This window comes from Sinohyriopsis cumingii, chromosome 18 (genome assembly GCF_028554795.1).
Source record: "Sinohyriopsis cumingii isolate HCF-2022 chromosome 18, ASM2855479v2, whole genome shotgun sequence".
NCBI lineage: Eukaryota > Metazoa > Mollusca > Bivalvia > Unionida > Unionidae > Sinohyriopsis > Sinohyriopsis cumingii.
This window is the reverse complement of record NC_142978.1, coordinates 41,738,588-41,755,110: the sequence shown is the minus strand read 5'-3', so window position 1 is coordinate 41,755,110 and position 16,523 is coordinate 41,738,588. Positions and strand designations below refer to the sequence as shown.

The window sequence follows — 16,523 nt, the reverse complement described above, 5'->3', positions numbered from 1 at the left end:
AGTGATTGGCAACAAAAAACAAAACAAAAAAACGCAGTATGGTGATCATGTATTTATTGAGATTTAACAAGCGAAATTTAAGAATGATGAGTTTGTAATAAAGTTCACACGCATTTTGATTTATAATGTCTATTTCTTTGGATTCAAAATTAACACCACCCGGGTGTCCAGACACCCCCAAAGTTCGATGGATTTCCTTTCTTGTCGTTAGGGGGATGCATGGCAGGAACAAGGTGTTTTCTGTACTCGTCAAGTATTCCCTGCATCTTCTTAACCAAAGCAGGCTGTTCTCGTGCCAAATTATTGTGCTCATAGGGGTCATCTGCAATGATTATGTACACACTAAAGCGTTGTTACAATTGCTATTCTAAACATGCCTCATATTCGTACAAATCTCAATGTGAGAGTACATATGAATGACGATACTGGACACCATATTGCAGTTGACCTTTGAACAGATAATAGAGTTGGTCTAGATGACCTATTTTAATCATACGTTTGTTCTTAGAATTACATGATCACCCCGTGATCAGCCAATTGTAATAACTGTAATATAAAGAAACCGAAAAGGCTGCCAATAGTTGTTCTACGTTATGAACAGTCAATATCTCTAAATTTAGACAATTACATAAAATTTAATCTAAAATGAAACTCCATTAAGAAGACTTTAAAATATATATCCTCAGAGAAAAGCTTGGACTTCTTTCATGATTGTGGTTGACACAGTATTTTAAGGAATTTATATGTGCTATCTTGTTTTCATATAGCTTATAAAGACTTTCTTTTACATCTTTACGTGTTATCTTGCGGATATACATATTTATGTTAATTTGGAACACTTTGAATTTTTTGGCATTGTTGGAACGTGATTTTTAAACGGCAGTATTCTACCGACATGACCTGAGACCACAATACATACATGCATACATACATACATACATACATTTTGTGAAATGTCATATTTATGTTTATTTGGAACATTTTGAAGAAAAAAAATATTCCATTGTTGGAACGTGACTTTTAAATGCACAAAATAACCAGTATTCTACCGACATAACCCGAGACCACAATACATACATACATACATACATACATACATTTTAAACGTTATGCTTAATAGAAACTTGGCTATACTACCCACGTGATTCTCGGCAAAGCTACCGGTTGGCACCGTTGGGGCTTGACAAAATAGATAAAGCCTATATCTTGGAGACAAAGGGTACGTTTCGAGTAAAATGTTTCATGTACGAGAGAGAGAGAGAGTATCTTGAATATCTTAAACATTTAAATACTAACGTACCTTTTACGTTAAAAAGTTCTGCTCCAATATCTATCGATGAATTATCTTTCTGATAGGACCAAAGATAATCCGCATGTCTGTAATCAAATTTCTGGTCAGCTGTAAATTCATCAGGCTTGTACCAGCCGGGGTAAGGTCCAGGGTAACCTTGTATTAGTTTATAGTCTCCAACCCTATATAGAGATTCAATTATGCAAATTATTTTCTTTCAAAAACCGTTCAGTTTTGGTTTTATTTCAAACATAACATAATTATTGTATGCCACATTGTAGCATTACGTTCTCAAGCAACATTCGTGGAGTTATAACATTGTTAATAGAATATCCAATGTTTCTATATTTGTAATGGACATTCTGAAGCTGACGATTAGTAAAATATGCAGAGCACATCAAGCAGGTATCATTGCAAACTATTATTGAGCTCTATTGAATTTCAACTAATGAATATAAATTTAGACCCCTCTGTATTATCTAACTGAGTGTATATATATATATATATATATATATATATATATATATATATATATATATATATATATATTCCGTCAACAGCGAGGAATGGGGCGTGGTATGAACGTTTAGGCTTAAAAAGATAATAAAAATGCTAGTTGTTACTTATTATTGTAATCAGTGATATCTTTCTTGGATGTACCTATAAATTATGTCTAAAATATTTTTGTATATCCCTTGATATCTGTGCTCTACATTCATTTTTGGTAAAACTGATTACTGATTTTAGATGCAAAATATGACAAATTCGATCAAAATATTCATTCTCAGTATTACTCTTTATAAATTATTTTAGAGACTATAGTACAGTGTAACCCAGCTATAACGCGAATTCGGATATAACGCGGTCGTGGCGTGGCTCCCGAAATAGTGGGTAAAACGTTAATCATCATTTTGGGGAAGAGTTCGCGTATGAATTTTAATATAATACGATCGTGACGTAGCTTCTGAAATTTAACAATGTCACCAGGTTCTTGAATTGTTACGCCAAAATAAACATTATCGCAAATGTTACTTATTACTGGTCCATGAGTAACGTCAGTAAGTCGTCTTTGTGATTGTCTTAAATTAATTCTATATACAATCGTTGCTCAATTAATAGCTAACATGTGTTTGTTCTTTTACTGCATACACAACTAAGCAGCAGACAATGCGTTGGTTGATAAAAGATTCTCACAGTTTAATAAACATCCAAAAACAAAAGCCGCCAAGATGTTTGCTGAGCTTGGCGGTGTTATTAGACGCAACTACTTGACCAGTAAATAATGTCCGCTTTATTAGCTGGAAAATTAAAGGGTATGAAATTGTACATGCGTTCAACTGTACATTTTTTTTTTATAAAAGTGACTCGTGACCATTGCAGGCCTACTGCATTTATTTCTCGGGTTTTACATGTGTATGGGGTTTTCTTATGAATTCGTTATTTATTTTCCTATTTTTTTTTTTATAAAAAATATTTTACCGTTTTGGAAAAGAAAGTGCACTTTGCGCAATAAAAATTATTATCATTTTGGGGAAGAGTATGAATTCGAATATAATACGATCGTGGCGTGGTTCCTGAAATTTTAAATACATGTACGTGTTTTTTTCTCGTACCCGGAAAATCATTTTTTTTAAAGTACGAGAAATAGTATGTAAAATGTTTATTATCATTTTGGGGAAGAGTTCGCGTACAAATTAAAATCTAATACGATCATGGCTTGGCTTCTGAAATGTAACAATTTCAATAGGTTCTTGAAGTGTTATTACTGTTCCATGAGTAAACCCAGTAAGTCGTCTTTATGATTGTCTTTAATTAATTCTGTATACAATCGTTGCTCAAACAATAACCGACATGTGTTTCTTCTTTAACTTCATACAGAACCAAGCAGCAGACAATGCGGTGGTTGATAAAAGATTCTTACAATTAACTAAACGTTTACGAAAAGAAAGCCAGAGGTTTGCTGGGCTTGGCGGTGTTATTAGACGCAATCAGTTGAACGGTAAATGTTTTCTTTATTAGCTGGAAATTGAAAGGTACGAAATTGGAAATGTGTTCATCTTTAAAAAATTATAAACGTAACTCGTGACCATCGCAGGCCTACTGCACTTAGTTCTCGGGTTTTACAATTGTATGGTGTTTGTTTATGAACTTGTCATTAATTTCCTATTTTTCATTAAAAAAAAATGTTTTACTGTTAAGGAAAAGCAAGTTCACAAACGCAAGTCGTTCTCTGCACTTTGCGCAGTGATTAGTATAGAAGCTTTCACATGTTTTTTTCGATATTCACAAAATCTGAATAAAAGTAATATGCACGCTGAAAGCATGTGTTGATTGTTAATTATTCTTGCTGTAGTCGTTCAAACGAATAGACATACAAGCGTTAATTATTGGAAATTTGCAATGGAAACGCATATGAGAAATTTTTAGCAGTATGAAATTTGTACAGACACTGTTCATAGAACCTGGAACGTAATGAACCGTACACGTCTTTCGTCTTTCTTAACTTAATTTTGCTGTTACTTTTTCCCATTGAATTCAGACACATAATGATGTGTGACAAAATTATTGAATAGTTTAAATATGTATGCAATTTTGGCAATGGAATTACATGTAGTATTGATTAATTGCAAGCCCCGACGGCAAGTAAACGGTGTTGATACTCTTTTCATGCTGTATAGTAGACGTTGAATTCAGACACAATCATCTGGGGAAAAATTATTAAATATTGTAAATATGTGTGCAATATTTCGATGGAATTACATGCATTATAGATGAACCGCATTGGATCGTTTATCTTACTCATCATAGGCATTGTATTCCACGTCTTGTATCCTTTACCTTACTCATGATGGGCATTGTATTCGACGTATTGTATTCTGTACCTTACTCATCATGGGTATTGTATTCGACGTCTTCTATCGTTTACCATACTCATCATGGGTATTATGTAAGTTCACCTGATTGCTTCGTGTCCCTCATAAAGCGTCAATACTTCATCAATATGGTAGACAAACTCTGTCCTTTTTGATTCCGCTCCTGACCGTATCTCTTCCCATAAATTTATGCCGTCAATACCAGCGTCTACAAAAGAACACAGCGAATTTAAAAACTAAATATGCGTTTTTATTTAACATTTTACATATATTAACAGTACAATCTCTTCTAACAGTTTGTAAAATAAGTTATCATTCAATGTATCATTTATTTGTTATGCTGCAGGCCATCTTATCGACAGCATCACGTCTAAAACACCATCAAAATCAGGTTAGAATGTATTTTATAGAGAACTAATGTAAGCTTTACAAATGGATCTCTGCCCATTCTATTTCTATGCAGGACTGTTGTTAGTTTTTATAAATAAATTAATACAATTTAACAGATATGCGACCTTGCAATACTCAAACAAACATCCCGTAAATTGTATGCCTACTTTTGCATCATGAAAGCTATTTTGTATTCATCAACTTCGACATATACATCAATGCACCATGAACTGTATTTGTACTCATCAACTTCGTCATACACATTATTTCACCACGAACTGTATTTGTATTCATCTACTGCGCCATATACACTATTGCACCATGAATTGTATTTGTATCCATCAACTTTGTCATATACATTATTGCAAAGTTTTTTTCATCAATGAAATATTCGGGGACCACACCAGGTTGTCCACCCGCAGCTGCAACCAGTGTTGGATTCCAGTCAACAGCGTGAATCAATCTAAAAGTAAAATATAATACAGTTGTGATGTTTCTTGTGTTGTTAAAATTCAAACCCTTTTATTAATCAACGTTCACGCTTTTACCACGAATAAACCAATTCAGGGACCTAAACCGTATCGAACTAAATTGAAATTGCTGAAGCAAAAACTCTGGGACCAAACTTGTATAGAGTATAGAAATAATAAATCGTATTCTCAATTAGTACAGTAGTGAATTATATTGGAACTATTTAGACTAATCCCCATTTTTAGAAAAGAAAGTTTCGGTTGCACTTGTATACAATCCAATAAAATAAAATAAAAGTAAAACTACAAATGTTGAGAACGTATATGTTAATATTGGCGATAAAACGGGACAAGCTTTCTTTCCTCCTAAATACAATTATTATGCAATCATATAAAATAAACATGCACAGTTATCCTTTCCTAGAAATATATCTGGTTCACATATGGCACTGTTTATACTTCAGAATACTTTCTTTATCTACTCGGTCTCTGGAACAGGCAGTAAGGGTCTGTCATGCATTTTTAGCACTGAGTAGCGATGTATTCGTTTCATAATAAAGAAATATCCTACAAAGATATATCATTATAGATTACATTAGAAGCCTATATGGTCTTTAATGATTTGTTTAGAAGCCAGAAATGGTGTTTTGACAGTGGAATTTAATAATTATTTATATGGCTATCACAAGGCTGATTAGAGGGGTCCCCCCACCCAACAAAAAAATGTCCAAACACACACAAATGTAGTCACTTGAAATGGGACCATCGTTTTATTCTTGCGCATGTTTATTGGCTATTGTACACACTTTGAGTAAATAGACAAAGAGATTTTTGCTTTGGGTGTCCTTTCAAAGAAAGTCAGAGCCCTCTTGAAATTTTGGAAACTCCCACCACCCAACACTTGAGTTGATCCGGCCCTGCTTTAAGGTGTTTGAAGGTGGAGTTTAATGATTACTTTACAAGCTATCAATTGTTTTGACAGTGGAATTAAATGTTTTCTTTAGAAGTATATAAGGTGGCTTGACAATGAGTTTAATAGTTACTAAATACTATACATTGACCATCCATGTCCATTAATTACCCATCATATGTATATCCCGTTCTTTTCAAACCAGCTCCGTAAATGAATGCTGAAGCACGTGTTCCGCCTTCATACACCGTTGTTTTTCCGCCACGTAGGGGATAGTTGTTCCCGTAGAATGTTGGCCAACCGCCATTCTTAAATATACATAAAATATGTGACGATTAACCATCTTAAACTCAGTAACGAATACATTCATACAACATACAGAGCAGATTAACCATAGCAAGAAAGTATAATTACGCGTCCAGAACAGTGACTGAAAAGGTCTTATTGAATTTAGAGGAATGAAACTAACAAATTCAGCTCTTTCCACGTCACTAAGTAAGTTAACTTGTGTACCTAAGATCAAAAACATTTTAATACCTTCCGTAGCATGAATATAAATTTTGCTTTACGCGTATTTCTCTAAAAAATTTTAAAAGTTAAGCGTCCCACCCTATTATCACATTTATGTTATTAATTTTATGAATTCATTTTGTTTGCAGGAAAAACATTAATTCGTACAATTAATAAGCTTAAAAGAAAGGAATACATAGAAAGAAGTACACATACAGCGTGTGCATTGAAACAATTCAAAGTAAAGTAATTCTTTCTTACATCTGCAGTGAAGATGAGGAGAGTGTTATTAAACATTCCGTTACGTTTCAAACTCTCCGTGATATTCCCGATTGCTTCGTCCATCGCAGTAACCATTCCTGGATAAGTTTTTAAAAAAGTCGGTTTTACGTGATGTCAATTACACCAAAGCCACATAGATATCAAACCACTTGTTCATATTTTCTTATACCAGCTTTTTACAATTCTTTTTCCCCAGTCGATGATCTTTTCTAAAAGTTATGCTTTGAAGACAGCTCAAACAATTAAATTCACATAGTCAATGAACACTATATGTATCATTGCATTTTCTGGAAAAGTATGTATCAAAATTAAATTACCATACTTTTAAAATACAGGAATTACCACACTTTGAGAATTTACCAATGATTTTAATGCAATTACCACACTTTTAATGAATTTACCATACTTAAATTAAAGAAAGTACCATACTTTTGAATTAAATTTCCATACTTTTAAATAAAATTAATACACTTTTAACATAAAGAAATCACCAAACAGTTAATGAAATTACCACACTTTTAATGAAATTACCAAAGATTTTAATGTAATTACCACATTTGTAATGAATTTACCATACTTTAAACTAAAGAAAGTACCATCCTTTTGAATTAAATTTCCATACTTTTAAAAAAAATTAATACACTTTTGACATAAAGAAATTACCATACAGTTAATGAAATTACCATACTTTTGACGAAATTACCATACTTTTAATGAAATTACCACACTTTTAATGAAATTACAATACTTTCAACAATGGATCAAGAATCCCATAACAAAACAATATAAAAGCTGAATTGCATAAGTCAAAACGTCGCGCTCATTAAATTTTGTTTTCTTTTCTAAGTTCTGATGCTGTTTTTCGCCGAATAAGCACAGAGAAGAACATTTGCAACAGACGAACAGGTTTGAAGGGAAGATAATTAACGACCGTACCGAGCATAGTGATATAAATAATGCATAGCATACACAAGGCCTTGATTTCAACAACTAATGTATAGTACGTACAAGGCCTTGATTTCAACAACTAATGTATAGCATGTACGAGGCCTTCATTTCAACAACTAATGCATAGCACGTACAAGGCCTTGATTTCATCAACTAATGTATAGCACGTACAAGGCCTTGATTTCAACAACTAATGTATAGCATGTACAAAGGCTTGATTTCAACAACTAATGTATAACATGTACAAGGCCTTGATTTCAACAACTAATGTATAGCACGTACAAGGCCTTGATTTCAACAACTAATGTATAGCATGTACAAGGCCTTGATTTCAACAACTAATGTATAGCACGTATAATGCCTTGATTGCAACAACTAATGTATAGCACATACAATGCCTTGATTTCAACAACTAATGTATAGCACGTATAATGTCTTGATTGCAACAACTAATGTATAGCACGTACAATGCCTTGATTTCAACAACTAATGTTTAGCATGTACAAGGCCTTTATTTCAACATCAGAATATTAAAGGTCTTGAGTAATGCAATACATCAAGACATAAAAACTGGATCGATTGCAGGGTTCGAAGCGTCTGGACCTAAACAATACACCACGACAGCCGACCTAGGTTGCTCGGATGGCAGGATTCGAAAAAGATTTCACGTGACAACTGAGACATTCTACTGGAAACGGAGCCTGAGCATAGTACCCTTTGATATCGTCAATTTAAAGAGTTATGAAACAGGGTGACATTTGTGTCTGACGTTACGCCTCCAAATGAACACGGCAACATTGTTGACCTTACGCCTCAAAATGAACAGGGCGATATTTTTGTCTGCCTTTACGCCTCGAAATGAACAGGGCGATATTTTTGTCTGACCTTAGGCACGAAATGTACAGGGCGATATTTATGTCTGACCTTAGGCCTCCAAATGAACAGGGAAATATTTTTGTCTGACCTTACGCCTCCAAATAAACAGGGTGATATTCATGACTGACTTCACGCCTTCAAATATAAATTGTGTAATCATCACCTGAATACTTGCGTCTTCCTTCCGTTTTGACGTTTGGATACAAATCTTCGTATTTCTCCGGAACCTTGAGTATAGCTACAAAACAAAGATTATATATATATAATGTTAAACACAAATTCAAGCTTAAGCAATATGTACTTGTTTTACAGAAGTAAATAATTTATTCCAAATTACATACTTCTTATAAACCAATAATTCTTCTTTTTTCTTTTTACGTTGTTGTTGAAGTATAAAAGCTATGAAATGAGAATAAAATATATGGATTAAAACAATGTATCGTTTGTAGAATGAGCATAGACCAATAAAATAACATCTGTTAAGAAGAGTTAAATAAGCAGATATTTCCCCTTCATCTGACATCTTGTTCTGATTTGACGTGTGCAATTTGTGTGCTCAAAACATTTAAACTGCACGCGTGGCTTAAATACAGTTGTTTTTCAAGCTAAAATTTCAGGTATTGTGCACTTCGCAATCTATCATGTATCAATAACGAGTTTAAGATCTTGCATCAAACTGAGCGTACAAACCTTTCCCTGAACATATAAGAAATTCTTTGAACCCACTGGATCAAACATTTCTCTTGTTCTCATCAAACGGTTTGCACACTGCACACCGCCAACGATCCCCATATTTCATAATATGCGCAATTAAAGGTGGTGTCACACAGCTTGGCTCGTTCTCTCTTGTCGCCGCAAGTATTTACAACGCTAAAGATCTACCAAAGTGAACAACGAACCCACCTGTATTGGCTCGTGAACAGACTGAAATGGTAAGTACAGGAACATCGGTTGGCTTTTGTTGTGCTTGGATATAAGAAAATCGGCTCTTGTGGCATAGGTAATCTGAAATAATTTAGATGCAGTGGGGATGACAAATAAAGATAAATTATCTCTTTTCTCATCAGTATGAAGAGATAATAGTTTGAACCATCTGAGCGCATTATGGGAAAATAAAAAATTCAACAGAACATTATCTAGGTTGCTCATCAGGAAAAGAACATTTCTGTTATAGAACAAATTCCTATAGGGACTATTGACGTTAAAATAATCAATGTAGTTTGTTACAATACATGTATGCTTTTTCTTATTCACAAAAAAAATCGATATTTTAATGATCAAAACTCGTTCAATACACTGAGACAGGGAAAGCAGTATGTATATGTACAAAGTGTATTCTTTGTTACCGGAGAATATGTCATGTCTCCCTTGACAACCTCTTTACCATCCCGAAAATCTAGATCACCCACTGAAAAGGAAAGAATAATGATCATGTTGCTAAATAACACAAACTGTATTATATATGATATAAGAGGTTACATAGAAAGTTTTTCAACTAGTGTATATGACTAAAGCATTTATGAAAAGCTTTCATATATAGTTCCCTCCAGACTAAGAAATTTTTGCTCAGATTCTAATAATCGTGACTCATATATAATACAATGTGATTTCATTTAAAGCAGGACTAAAAGGTTGCTTGCAGAAAATATAAATAACAATTTTTCTTTACCTTGAGAATATCTTGTTACCTTCCTCTACCCCAAATCGTCGAAAGTGTCGCGGACATTTCGGGATGATTTTACTAGCAATTATAGTGCGTCACTATGATACTTTCTGGGGCCTTCGTGAATTGCAATATTCTGTATTCTGACTGACTGTTATGTATATCTATATTGTGTATTTTTTCCATGATTGTAAATTGTAAATAATTCATTTTCATTCATGAGTGTAATACTAGACTTTGAGATAGTACTTGTAAACATTTTTACTTGGAATTGAATTCAGGATATTGTTCTTCTCCTTGGAAAGTATATTGTCCACCTGAAGTTTGATAGGCTGACAGCTACACTTTAAGAACACATAGCTGACCCTGTTTATGGAAATTTCCATTAGGAGAGTATTTTGAGAAAATGGGTAGTCGACATAGGACAAGTGGGAGATAAAAAGGTTGTTTACATCAGAATTATACATTCTAATTTTTACAGTTGTGTAGTGGAATGCGCCTTTAGTTGTGTTCAGTTATTTCTTGAGAGGATTTAACTGTTTAAGTATTCATTGGAATTACAAAGTGCTCATTGACTTTAGGACTCAGTCACTATTTTGGAATTATTGTGAATTTATTCAAGGACATTCTGGATTATATCATTTCCATACACGAAGACTATTGGTAAATTATCACGCTGAAAGCTACTGACACATCAACGTAAAACATCTGTCCGCATTTAAGGCGATAATTTGCTTTAGACACGTCTGTACATTGTTACAAATGCGTTTATACAATAAGGTCTAGCTGTGGAAAGGTAAGATACATACGTATAGTTTTATTGTAGTAATCCTCCTGACCCTGGTAATATCCGAGGAAGGTGTCAAAACCGCGGTAGGTTGGAGTACACTCCCATTTGCACATCCCAAGATGCCACCTAAATAGGAAAAGATTATAATAATTTTTTTATAGATGGTTCTACGCTGCTGGCATACTAGAAGGATTTTCTTATTCTTTCGAAATTGTTGCTATCTGTGTACTATGGTTCGGCTTTTGTCTGTCAGTTTATTGTGTACTATGGTTCGGCTTTTGTCTGTCAGTTTATTATATTATTGATTTACACTATAAGGGTAAAGAACTTGAACGAAATTCCCACTTGTCCCCATCCCCACCCCTATTTATTGGACAATTGACTTCAGACTAAGTTAAAAACGTATTCGGATGAAGAACCTTGTCAAATAAAAAGTTAAGAACTGGATGGTCTGACGAGCTTTGTCAAATATAAATATATTTATATGACCATAACTGATTGTTAAGTTTAGTTTTAATTTTAGTTCTATCTCATATTTTGTATTACAAATATAAATAGCACATATAAAATAATCAACGTTGTAACTCTCTCCGTATCACGTGCAAGTTTAAATCCATTCGAAGCACGTGTCCTTCTAGATATCCATGTGCAAGTTTAATTTCAATTATCACTTTTCCAGTGCGTATAGGATTTCGTTTTAAGCTGGTCCTATGTTTCTTTAGTAATACACATCCTAAGTAAAACAACGATGTGGACATAGAGCAGAGAGTAAATAATTCTTTATAGTTTCCGTCGAGAGGCCTCTAACCACCTGTCGAGGTTACAGATAATAAAACTAAAAGAATAAAATGGTTCTTAATCTAATATAATTTCGTAGTCAAATGTTTATTCGTAACGCTCATTGTAAGTACTCTTGCTGACCACCTACTTTCCGATTATATAGGTGTCCTTGTTTAAGAAGGAAAGCACTATCCTTTTTAGGCATCCTTGGAGTCAAACTTCTTCTCTCAGGAATTTTAAGACTAAAGAATTTCAACTAAGGTCGTCACTTTAAATTCACATTATTATCAAAGTGTACACCTTAATTTACTCTGGCCAATTGTAAGCAGCAGTTCCTAAATTTTTCCTAAGATAATATTTCTTCCATCAGATTTCAGACAGCATAGAATTAATGAAGTAAGGGGCATATCAATTTCCCTTTGAAAATGATAAGTTGACATGGGTTCCTATCATGCAGTTATGGTTGGTAGCTCAAATGTTTACTTTCTCAGAACAGCGTAGCATTACCTTGGTCAATCTCTCTGAGTCATAAATTCTAGCCTGTCAAGTTTTAACACTGACATGCTGGGTGGGTGGGGGGAGAAAATAAGAAATGTTGAGGTGACCCATCATAAAGACTTTTCTGGATTAAATGTGAGAAAATTTTAATGCTCAATGCAGTCAACTTTCAGGTCCAATACATTTCAAAATTTGACAGTATACAAAGAACAGGTTCTTGTTCTACGTATCACTAATGACTGATCAGAATACAATAAGTTTGAACATTTATTATTTATATTATAGTGCCCATTACTTGTTTGTTCTAAAGATGTTGTGTATTGGGTCTTTTTGTAGCAGGAAAACAGGAGCAGATATAAGGGAAGCCTGTACATTATTTTTTTTGAAATACATATTGCTTTTTTTCTGTTTAACCATCAAACTGTATTGTATGGATTAATTAAATCTTTACTTTTAGTATATTTTTGGTTTGGAATACACACACACACATATATAATCTGTTACTGAATGCATGCTTTCTTTTACCTGAAAAAAGCTTCATTTAATCTTAAATATTATGCATCTGTGGCAATGCATATATATACATACATACACACATATATATATATATATATATATATATATATATATATATATATATATATATATATATATATATATATATATATATATATATGAAAGCATGCAGAATGCATTTCAGTAACATTAAATAGAATAACTAATTGGTTTTATTTATCGTCTTGTCATTGCTTTGTATTAGGAGAACAAGAATAACTTTGTTTGATATAGAATATTCAAAATAGAAAATCCAAACTTTAAACAGATTCATTAAATTAAAGTATATAGTTTTTTTTTTAGTTTTCTTTGGTTTTAACAATCCTCCAGATTTCCAAATGGAGTAAACATAATTTTTTCAGATGAATTCAAGATATAAAAAAATTTCTTCAAGGCTTCTATCCACATAAGTTCCAATATCTTCATATATATGGTCATTTGTTCATATGGTGATGCTGATTCAGCTTTCATTTTCTTTCATTCCACAGGTATTTGGTTATTACTGTGATTCTGACAGGTGAGTAATGCTTCTTAATGTTGATTCCATGGATTTTACAAATATTCATGATGAGTTATGGTTCTAGCAGTATGAATTATTCAGAATTAGCTTTATGAATTTATCAGAATATTATAATTCAGAGCTTTAGGAATTAGTGCTAATACTCAGATCTGTCAGTGCATAATGTTATTCTACTGCATAGGTGTCAACTTCTCCAGATTACCTGTAATTTTTACGTGATTTTTTCCATTTTCATCAGTGTACGGCTGTACAACCGTTTTGTATGATTTTTTCATACAATTTTTTTCTTCTCTCGTTATGTTCGCATCAGGGACTCTGAGCATAATTTTTGTTTAGAATGAGAATTCAGTGAAACTAGAGTGGCTGAACAACCAATTCAGTCATCGTCAAAAGCGAGCTTTTCCTTTGATAATGAAACGAGTTACATTCATGGCTCAACTCCTGTGTGTGAAGATCTTGTCGTTTATCGCTCTGAAATTTGACGCTCAGATTTCTAATATTGACTAACTACCTGTGTAGTAAGTATGTTTTCTTTTCTTATACATTATTTTATTATTTATACTTATTACTATCAAATGTATCAGTTTTCATACTGTGAGATAAAGTCAGTTTGTTGAATTTGTAACAGCATACTAATTAAAAATAAATACTGACTTAAGCACCAGCATTTTATTGTGCTGTTATAGTTTTGAGTTAAGTTTGTCATATACATCATGCATAACAGGAATATGCATTACCATAATGACGGACGTAGTACAGATACTAAGTGACATCATTCTCATGGCTCGAAAATATGTGATGAAACACTGCCAATTTATATCAAATTTGTGACCAAAATTGGCACTTTATATTGCAATTTCATAACTTTTCAAACACCAGATATGCAATTTTAATACAAACGATCAACGGCTTATGAGGTATAAACTTAGACTGCTACTGTGTCAATTTTGTTATTTCTTGATTTTAATTTGTGGAGAGTTCCTGGCATAATAGCTTGGGGTTTATGGGAAAAAATATAAATTCCCAACACATTTGTAATTGGGAGATCTTCCTATATTTTATGTCAAATCTAAAAATTTTAATTTTTTTTATATTTCTTTCATCTAGTTAAATATTCCATCCATCAAATGGCTGAGCCTAACTCAAACGCAAGCTTGAAGACACTGACTGAAGTTGTGGCAAATTTCAGGCTGATCAGATTAAAGTCTTCCCTGGCATTGTAGATGTTTTCATGTTAGGATCTTCACATGCTTTTTGTAAAATATGCAGTAAAGACATTAAAGTGGTGGTGTCGAGTATATATGATCTGGAGGAACAATTCAGGACAGAACTGACATGAAAGAAATTTTGAAATGAGGAAGGGTGCATCCAACAAAAGCTTCTTTGCCTAACCAAAGCAGGAAGATGATAGTGTTATAAGTATAAAGAATGAAATAAAGTTTCAGAAATGTAAATAATTATGTAAATATGTGTAGTTTTAAAGCAGTACTGTTGATCTTATATAATGTATGAATATATTTTTTTGTGTAAGTTTTTTTAGTGTTTGTAAGATTTTTATTGGTCTGGCATACAGGTTTTCATCTCAAAGGGTTGACACCTATGCCACTGGTCTGTGTGGTTCAGTTTAAATCATCAGATTAAACAGGGCTAGAGAATCATAGATGTACGCTATGCCATATGGAAATTGAATGAATCATGCAGTGGAGTAGGGTAGCTAAAATTTCACTATCATGTGGTATTGGTTTAAAACTTAAGTATAGAGTTATCAGCGGTCAACTGATGGTCTTCAATTCAGCAAAGGAGGTCCTAACTATAAATGGCACTGATCTGATTAAGGTGGCACTCTACAGTTTCGTATTTTGCATAGGGTTAGGATTTTAAAGAAAAAGAATTTCCCCGGCTTTCCTCACTGGTTATACTGGCTATTTAAAAAAGACCTTGTATATCTTAGGTATAATTCAAAGAACCTTTAATTCCCTTTATTTTGGTGTATGATTGATGTGTGTACTGTGGGTTATAGAGTATACAGTTTGACCTTACTTCAGATGTGCACCTTTCAAAAAAGTGCTAGCTCTACTTGGTCATTTTCACTTCAGAGGTAAATTGTATAAAAAAGAGCCGATAACTTTTTTTTACATTTTATATATTTGGTAATTCATTCATTGCACTTTCAGAAGCTGGTATTGTCTAGTCTGGCAAAATTCATTTTCCCTATTTTAATAGCTGCTATGTATAGTGTACTTTAGACTAATTCAGGCTGATTTTTTTAACACAAGGGAGCAGTCATTTTAGTTAGCAGTGTGCTTAAATCATGTAAAATTTCCAAAAGTACAATATCCAAAGAAATATCATCCACATTACATTAATGTAGCATAGAGGTATGCCAACATTCTCTCCATTGTGCATGTTTTAAATGCAAACTACTTCACCTTACATACGTAACTCTCTCAAAAGTACATATTAACTTGTGAGTACCCCCTAACAATATGGCCCGCAAGGCAGCCATCATGAAATCCTATTATTGCTACTTCGCTGGAATGGAAAGTCTTATTTATTTTTTCAGTGGAAGACTTTTTATGGTGTCCTGAGTTGGTCTTAAATTTTAAAAAATGTGCAGATATGATATCCACTATTGCCAACAGAGTGGCCGTCTTGAAAATCTTGTCGCTACTCCCAGATGGAAAGCACTACCAACATTAAGTTTTTGTTAGATGACTTCTTATAATTTCTAGTTGAAATTAAATGAAAAGTGGTTTATCTGCTGTCCATTATGGCAACCATCCTGAAAGTCTTGTTATTACTACTCTTAAATGAAAAGTTATGTTGGCATGTGGTTTTCACTAGAATAATTATCAAGTTGTTCCTGAATTAAAATGGTGCTGATTTGACATCAGATATGGCTTCCATAATGAACACTGAAAATCTTGTCACTAAATTTTTCATAACATGTGGTCATATCACCATGGGGTTTTCACCAAAAGTCTTTGAATTGTGTCCAGTTTGTCAAAATGAATATGATGCCAATCTTACATACAATATGGCTGCCACAGTGGCTGATGGGAGCATTTTAATGCTCATTAGCATATTAGAAATGTTTTCAACACTCGGCAGTTAAAAAGAAGTGGTCTAAGTTTTTGATAATGGAACTTCTTGTAAAATAGTAGACC

At 33.2% G+C, this 16,523-nt stretch overlaps 2 protein-coding genes across 2 annotated transcripts in view; one reads left to right on the top strand and one right to left on the bottom strand.

The window, feature by feature from the left end:
- The window catches only part of LOC149776485 (uncharacterized), a 150,238-nt gene that overhangs the window by 109,265 nt on the left and 24,450 nt on the right, over positions 1 to 16,523 (top strand). The window contains exon 2 of the mRNA XM_089940919.1: positions 13,325 to 13,353. Within this exon, the coding sequence (XP_089797045.1) occupies positions 13,325 to 13,353 (29 nt within the window). The remainder of the gene's footprint in view (positions 1 to 13,324; positions 13,354 to 16,523) is intronic.
- On the bottom strand, positions 38 to 11,116 carry LOC149776486 (arylsulfatase I-like). The gene is made up of 10 exons (XM_089942550.1): positions 11,023 to 11,116; positions 9,897 to 9,958; positions 9,454 to 9,555; positions 8,714 to 8,777; positions 6,706 to 6,803; positions 6,106 to 6,242; positions 4,959 to 5,017; positions 4,249 to 4,372; positions 1,301 to 1,473; positions 38 to 322 (listed from the first exon to the last, which is right to left on the bottom strand). Exons 1-10 carry the CDS (start codon positions 11,114 to 11,116, stop codon positions 150 to 152), a joined length of 1,086 nt encoding a protein of 361 aa, XP_089798676.1. The 3' UTR covers positions 38 to 149.